This window comes from Halyomorpha halys, unplaced genomic scaffold (assembly GCF_000696795.3).
Source record: "Halyomorpha halys isolate HHAL.00 unplaced genomic scaffold, Hhal_1.1 Scaffold135.1, whole genome shotgun sequence".
NCBI classification, from domain to species: Eukaryota; Metazoa; Arthropoda; class Insecta; order Hemiptera; family Pentatomidae; genus Halyomorpha; species Halyomorpha halys.
Genome location: NW_027113702.1, coordinates 772483 through 781082, shown reverse-complemented (window position 1 = coordinate 781082; position 8600 = coordinate 772483). Strand labels below are relative to the sequence as shown.

General features: G+C 28.3%; 1 protein-coding gene across 8 annotated transcripts in view; it reads right to left on the bottom strand.

Moving 5' to 3' along the window:
* Positions 1-8600, bottom strand: part of br (broad-complex core protein) — a 285943-nt gene that overhangs the window by 19571 nt on the left and 257772 nt on the right. For 3 of the 8 annotated variants that reach the window (XM_067051063.1, XM_014416835.2, XM_014416833.2), the window contains exons 2-4: positions 1346-1536; positions 1086-1259; positions 871-999 (exon numbers count right to left, since the gene is read on the bottom strand). In XM_067051063.1, coding sequence (XP_066907164.1) covers positions 871-999; positions 1086-1259; positions 1346-1531 — 489 coding nt within the window. In that variant the 5' untranslated portion in view covers positions 1532-1536. Of the gene's footprint in view, positions 1-870; positions 1000-1085; positions 1260-1345; positions 1537-1619; positions 1764-2382; positions 2874-8600 lie in introns of those variants that run through there. The other 5 variants (XM_014416839.3, XM_014416832.3, XM_014416837.3 and 2 more) reach the window with 5 other exon arrangements.

Here is an 8600-nt window from a genome sequence, read left to right as displayed (position 1 = left end):
AAAAAAAAAAAATTAAACTAATTGACTTCAAGAATATAAATTAAAAATTCCCTGTTTAAACTACAGAAATTTCATCCACACAAAAGAACTAGTTGATTAGGATCATTGTATTTACTATTACAGTTAAAAAAAAAATTATAATTATAAATCCTTATAGGTCATTCAACTTCAGTGAGAATGAAAAAGAGTAATCTTAGAATTATGAATATTTAATATAGTTAGAGATTGAATATAAAATGACCCAAACTTTCTGGTATATTCAATTTTAAAGCTTCAGAAACACTAACTTTCTTATAGGGAAATTTTAAAAATTATATTATTCCATTAAAATACTAATGGTTGGTTTTTCTATAAATAATTTAAAAATTATCCACATTAAAATAATATCTACATGTTATATCAATTTTATAATGCTTACTGGTTGTTTGGATAAATAGATGTAAATATTGAAAAATAAAATGAAAATTATAATTTAATGCTCTGTTTTATCCTATAAAATAATTTACTAACTGAAACATTAGACTCTAATACTTACTTTTCAGAACCCATAAATCTAGATGGATTTAAAGTTCTGATTCTGACATTTAGATTCTGAATTATAAAAATATACTATAAACATATTTAATCAAAAATTCACAACATGCATTCAAAATGACAGTATGGAAAACAGTTTTATCACTTATTTTAATGTATCCATCACTTTCTAAACCTAGATCTCAATTGTTGAAAACTTACTATAAGATAGCAAATGAGTATAGTCAAATTAAAATATTTGATTCAACAAATTTAAGTTCACTTTCCCTTTTTGCATATGCTAAAGTAGGATCAATCTGAAATTAGCTATCTCAAATGATGATGAATTAGACTTACCTGACTTTCGAGGTTTTCTGGAGTTGATACTGGCCTTTCCCGGTGCTTGTGCTGTGGTTTCCTTGGATGGTGTGGAGATCCTCTACCATCAGCCAAATTAGCACCTTTATCCAAGCCCATCGAAACAGCCTGGTATAAATCAATTATAATTGAATATTTTAGTAAAAAAATAACCGTTCGTAAAAATATAAATAACTTTAAAATATATAGCTTACCCCACTCTGTTGCGTCAACCCACTCACTCTAAGAACTTCAGCAGTCTTCAAAAATGAAGAAAGAGATCTTTGCCTGACATTAACTTCACCGTGGTAAATAAACTCGACCAATGCATGTAAATCTTCAAACATGACATCTTGGAGGACTATCACTGGATGTTTACATGGTGTACTCTAATAAAAAAAATAAACCACATTTTAAAATAAAACTGCACCAAATACCAAAAAGTATTTTTGAAAAATAAGTAATTAATATTTACCTTAAGCAATTCTCTGAAATAAGGGCTACATGCAGAAAGGACAACCCTGTGGGCCTTGAGGCTCTTCCCATCACATGCAAGAGTCACGTCCACAAAATCTTCGTCATCTCTCAAGTTTTCGAAAGCTGATGTTATACTCGATTGGTAATTATTCCACCGCAGGCAGAAATGTTGCATATCACCCATTGTCCCTAAAACAACACACATATATATTTATATTTAAAGAAAATACCAAATAAAAAATAAATTAAACTTAAAAAAATTAACTACACACATTTATAGTATAAATTAGAATCTTTTGTTTTTTTTAATATTTCAGGAGGTTAAAATAACATCTCATTAAACATAAAATTGCAGAAGGATTAATCAGCATTTTAGAGACCCACTACCTAACATGATGATCAGATATTACAGCATCCAGACATGGTAATTTCAATTATCACCTACTAGGTCAAATATGTCTCTATTAAGATTACTGACCGTTTTTTAAAAAACGTTTTATCTAATACACAGTGTAATAAGCTCCTTAGCTATAGGGAAAGATAACAGAGATAATAGAACTATATGCTAAATAAATAAAGGCAATTAAAAACTTGGCCTTGTGCCAAAAAAAAAAAAAAAAGGAAAAAAAGAAACGGAAAAATATAATAATATTCGGAGGTCAGAAATTGGTACAATTATTAAAGTAAGCACATACGAAAAAAAAAAATAATGCATGAGAATGAAATATAGAAGAAAAATCTGGTGTAACATGAATGAAATTAGAAATTTTCCGATCAGTAAAATATGATTTATTTTGGAAACTTAATTTCATTATTGTAACAATAAATTAATCAAGCCGACTCTACGGAAAATAGATAAGAATCATAGAGCTCTTATCAGCGGTCTCTTATCAAAATAGTAAACTATGCGGACAGGTGTTTAGGGGCACTTTAGCGCACGGATACAATAAGGACAAACCAAAACAACACTGCTTAAAAACAAGCGATAAGAAGAAATAAGATACATGCAATAACAAACAACACAGGCAATTTTACCTCTCATTGATTCTGCCGTTTCCTCCACTTTCGTTCGATTTCTGATATGACTAGAATAAAAAAATAAATACTAATACTATATATTTTCTCTCTTTTTCTATTTTTTTTTGTAATTACGACTTAATAAAGATCACAGAAATTGTTTGTTGGCCATTGTTGTCTGGACCGCTGACGGCCGGTATGTCATGCGCCCGGGTCGAGAGACGCACTGCTCTTGGAGAATATGTTTCGATCCCGCGCAGTGACTGTGGACACTGTTACTGTTCCCTCCTCACATACCCGGGCACGCACCGCCACCGCCGACTTCTCCTCGCACACTGAATCCCGCGCGCACTCTATCTCGATATATCTCTGATAATGTGAGTCTATATATATGTGTGTATATATCTCTGGATGTATACGTCCTCGTTCGGAGAGAGACTGAGAAGGAGCTGTTCACTGCTCCGCAAAAAGCTCACTACTGTCAGAGGCGAGAGCTAGCCATAAACTATATGGAAGAGGGAGGAGAGAGTAAAATTGCATATTCGTATACTTTAATGAGACTGATTTCCACCCCTCAATTCGCAGGGCCCTACCCCCTCCCCCGAGCCCGCCCCTACAAAAGAGAGAGAGGGGAAGTGGAAAAAAATCATTAAATTCGTCCTCTCAACCCCGCAAACTCTAAAACAGCGCATGCCCACCGCTGAAAAATTTAATTCGTTTTAACCAACTACAGTAAATAGTGAACAATGTTATTCGTGCCCCTCCTTTTTTTTCTTATTTATATTTTTCCCGAATTTTCTCTATTCCCTCACCAGAGCGCGGGATAAAAACCTCCCTCGCTCCGAGCTCCCCACCCCTTCATCTCTACCAATGTAATTTGCGAGTTAAAATCAATACGGGCGGAATGAAAGTGTAAAGGAAAAACAGGGCAGATTATTACTACATTAGTGTGTGTGTGTGAGGCCCCTCCCACCCCCCACTCCTGTCCCTTTCACTCTCTTCTTCAATGTTCCCATTCACTATGTTCGCTTCCCCTTTTTTATTTTGTACTTTTTACTTATATACCATTTATTTTTAAACACTATTTCTTTCCCTTTCCATCAAGGGAAGGCTGTAGTACGCTTTGTAGTAGTGTGTAATATTTAAATGTTTACAACATTTAACACAATTACACATTAAGTAATTAAACATTACAACACAAAATTTAAATATTTTCTTTTTATTTTAGTAAAATAATTTTTATTTTTACCATATCATTTTAAATACTAGCAAAAAAATAATGAAATTAGAAATTTTATTTTAAAATCTTGATTTTTTTTCCCTTCTCAATTAAAAAAAACAAAACAACTATAAAACGTGAATTATGAATATCATAACTTATATAACTTGTTCCTTATTTTTTAAATTATAATATAATACCAAAATAAAATAAGACTTTCTTATGATGATTTTACTTTTAATTTTTATCACAGTCGCAACTAAATAATAAGCGTTAATAACTAAAACTAAATCTTTAATCTACGGATATTAACCATATTACAGGTAGCATTTAATATTTCTCATGTTTATATAAAATTATTTTAATAGTAAGTAATTTCTTTTATAACTTTTAAGTTTTAATTACTTCATAAAATAGCTAACGATCTTTATTTTCATTAGTATAATGATATAATTAAAAAAATATATATCAGTGTACCAATTTGTCCACGTTATTAAACTTTTTTTTTTTTAAATAGCTATATATTATATTTATTGCTTATTTTAACGTATCGAAAATAAATATAGAAACGACTTGATAACAACTATATGATGTTATGAAGTAAAACTAAATCCCATTCATCTGGAGCTAGCTAGTGAAAGTATTGACGTCGGCGTGTAATACTATGAGTGGAGTACTACGGCACTATACAATTTAGAGGTTGCTACGGCAACCATCCATGGTTTACTCCCATCAAACTATTCCTTTCTCATTCAATTTACCCTGTCCTTTCAAATAGTTAACTTTGTTATCATTGATTATAGTTTTAATTACGACTGTTTATTACATGAGGACTAAATATTAACGTCTCCATTTATAATTAGTCATAATAATTAATTAGTCAAACTGAAAGTTGAATATATACGCTAATAACTTATTTACTAGTTAAATTTTTTTTTTTAAACATCTAAAGCTACAGTTTAAGGAATATGATTTAGGTGGTTTTTTGGATAGATACGATTCGATTCTTCACACCTTTTTTGATTAAACATTGTAATTTTTATTATAATATAAACTTTATAACTATTTTTGATGTGGTAAATATAAATTTAATATTTAATGTCAAAGGCTTGTAATGGGTGGAAATATTTGAATTATTGAAAAATAATGCTATAGGTTAATTTTTTTTTAATTGCCCTTTCCATAGAATTCATTTTTTTTCAGAATTTAAGTTAATTTTATATAAGTGTGTCTTTCTTTTAAAATATTTTACGAATTTACAGAGTGTTAATCAACTGGTTTTACTCAGTTTAATGCAAGATACGTTTAAATAAATAAAAATAAAATTTGATAATTTAAAAAATTCTGATTAGGATTATTTAATGCTAAGAGTTTTAAAGAATTGGAAATTGTCTTATTTTAGTCTTCCGTTAAATCGATATCAACATTATATTTGAATTGCAACTAATAAGTAATAAAAATGTAGTAAACTATATTGAAAAATATAAAAAATGGGTAATGCAAGTATTTTTTTTATTATATTTTAAATTTATTCAGCAATTAATAAGTAATAAAAATGTAGTAAATTATATTGAAACATATAAAAAGAGGGATAGTGCAAGTAGTTTTTTAATTTATTCAGTTTAGGATGATTCCATTTTCGTTGTAAAATTTAGTTATAAAAATACAATTTCCAAACTGGACATTTTGAGAAAATCTTGCCAAATAATTGTCGTCCAGTACTTTTTCAATTAACTTAATTTTTTTATTAAGTTTAAAGTTTAACGATTGAAATAAACTTTAAAAATGCCTTACATGGAAAGGTTTAGAATGGTGAATCTAAATTAAAAAAGAATATGTTAAAACCTTTATTGCCTTGCATTGTCTTTTGTATTCATCGTCAAAATTACTATATGGCTAAAATTGTATTGATTTGGACATTTAAAAAGTTGTAGAGTTTGTAATGAAGTTACTCAAGTTAAATTTCTATTTTTTTCTTTTTGTTATAATTATATTATAATGTATTTTTAAAAATAAATTACGTAATGAGTAATTGTATTGAGGGAATTTCTACAATTTTCAACCTTGGATATAATGTTATCACGTTAGGGGATGTAGGGAGCCTCCAAGATGAAATAATTTTTCCCTCACGGAGATGAAGGGAATCAGGAAGTGATCCTCTGTCATTCCCCCCTTTTCCCCCCTCTAACAAGTGCGCCATCTATTAACTCTTCGAATCAATAACTTTCCGTCTCACTTAGGAATGGAATATTATTTTTTGTGATTCTCTGTTATTCGTCATATACAGAACTTAATATTTACTTGTGGGCGAATGGTTGTCAGTCGGAAAGGGAAATTTACCATTTACGTTGATTACGTCTTGACAGCTGAGATGTGTAAAAAAAATTGTAGAGGAAACGAGATGAATATTGAAAAGTCCCTTCTTCAGAAATGAATAGGTTAGTTCCTGGAATAAAACTAGTAGTAGTAGGGAAATGTTTTTTCGAGTTCATTATTCATAGAAAACAATATTTTCTTGATTTTATTCATTAATTTTTCTTAGAAAAACTGTTGTAATTTTAATATAATATTAATCTTAAAACATTTCAATTAATTCGTACGATGTTTTTCAATAAGAAGGTTTATCGTTTTGTAGGAAATCTTTTGGGAAAAGTTCTTTTCAATTTTTTTATTACATACATTTTGTTTTATTACCGTTTCGGGGTTCTCCCTATGTAGCCAATCTAGCCCGAAACAAATATCATTACTTGCTACCTCTTCTATTTCTCTATTTATGTGTTGTAAAAATCAATAAATAAATGAAAACAAAAATCTTTCCAATAGTTACGTTGCCCTTATGCTCTTTCGATCATATTGGAATATTTCTACACTACCTGAGTATTTTATTTTCAGTGTCACACGGGGCTCTTACCCCTAACTTAAAAAAAAGTCAATTTTATAAAAAGGTGAATTATTTCAGATGGTTTATCTTAAATATTGGGAAAGAGCCCCTAAAAGTTGTATGTAATAAGGAAATTAAAAAGAAGGACTTCACACAAAAACTTACTAAGTACAATTAATTTTATAAATAAAAATACTTCCGAATCAGCACTTTAAAATGTTTATGTATCAAAACATTCATATGTTTTATAAATTAAGTTATGTTTTTATTTTTCAATAATTACTTTAATAAATATTTTCCTCGGTATAAAATTCGAATTTATACTATTTTTTAAAATCATCTGTGGGAAAATAATTACGCAAAAATAGTGATATTTATAAAATAAATTACACCGAAAGTTTTATATATACATATATAAAAAAGAAAATGAGAGAGGAAAAAACCCATGGGAAGTTGAAAAGTTTCTTTTATTCAACTCGGTAATGCTTGCTTCTCACAATATCCTGCTCCACTGAGTCACTTACGCGTTAAAAATAGGCTTTTCTCTTGTAAAACTTTATTATTGATATTAACAAAGTTTTGTAACATAAGTTCTGCGAAAGCCTGGGTAAAGTCAAAGTACTTGATGTCGGGATACTCATAGCATCAAAAATATTTTATACGCTATTTCAAATAAATTCACCTTACATTGCTTCGAGTAAATTTCATAATTAACATTCTTGAATGACTGATCAAATTACGCGGTAGAATTAGTTATATCGTCACGCTTTAAGTCGAAACTTAACGTAAATCGGATTTGGGTTCGTGCGTATTCTCATCATTTGAATAACAAGAGGATTAATCGAAAAATCTAAATTCACGAAATAATTTTATTCAATTTTCACCACACTAACAAATGTATAGCAATTACTTTCGAAATATAAATTTGAATTTCAGATAAATACAACATTTTGTAGGAGGTTGCCCCCCATCTTTCATTTATATACATTTAAATAAAATGCTTATAAATTAAATTTATTGATCAGAAAATGCCAAATGACCAGATTACATCTTCACAATTGCCCATTCATATGGTACGATTGTCGTAGATAATAAGCAGTAATACTAATACAATGTTTTACTAAATGCTAATAGTGATTCGCTATTACGGCTCGTGTAGTTTCAATGTCAAATCTAATCTCTAATTTTTTCTATCTAATCAATTCATTGTTCAGTAGATATTATGTAAATAAAAATACTAATTCCTAATCGGAACGTCTACGGATATTATAATCTGAAATACTACAACTATGACATATAATATGTATGAAGCTGAACTTTAAGATTTGATAATTTGTTTTGGATAAGTGATACCAATAAATACTAAAGAGATTTTTAATATTGTCATTATCCTATTTATATATTTTTAATCAATTCATATATTACTGACATCTTTTTTAGAATTTACTGTTCTGTTAAAAGAAATTATTAAGAAATATTTCAAATGAAAAATTTAAAAGTGGTTGTTAATATTTAAAAAAAAAAGGAAATTATGTTGTTTTTTTTTAAATTTACTTTTTAAATAAAGAAGAGAGAGAGAGAGAGAGAGAGAGAGAGAGAGAGAGAGAGAGAGAGAGAGAGAAATATATTGTATTCACTAGAAATATTTTACCTAAACATCTCATGAACGAAGGAAAAATTTTCTAATAAATCCTTAAAAATTGATTTGATGAAATAGCAAAAAAAAACAGTTTTTTTTCTTTATAAACCACCTAACTAGTTATATTTTTAATTTATATAATAAATATAACTAGTTATATTTATTTTCTTCGTATTAGGTGATAAATTTAATCTGGAATAAATGTCAAAATTAAGTTTCTTTAAACTTCCTTTACAGGGTTTTTAAAGTTTTCGCCTATTTTTTTTTGTTCACGTTATTGTATTTTTATCATCTAAAATAAATCATAATAATTGTTAATTAAAATAAATATAATAATCATCGAAAGAATAACAGATAATTTAATTAAATTAAATACTATAATGAATATTTATTAGTTTAAGATATTTAATTATTTTACTTCGCAACTATATGGATCGAATTATTAATCAATTAAATAAATAATGAAGTATGGCTTGAAAAAAAAAACCGATGTGAAC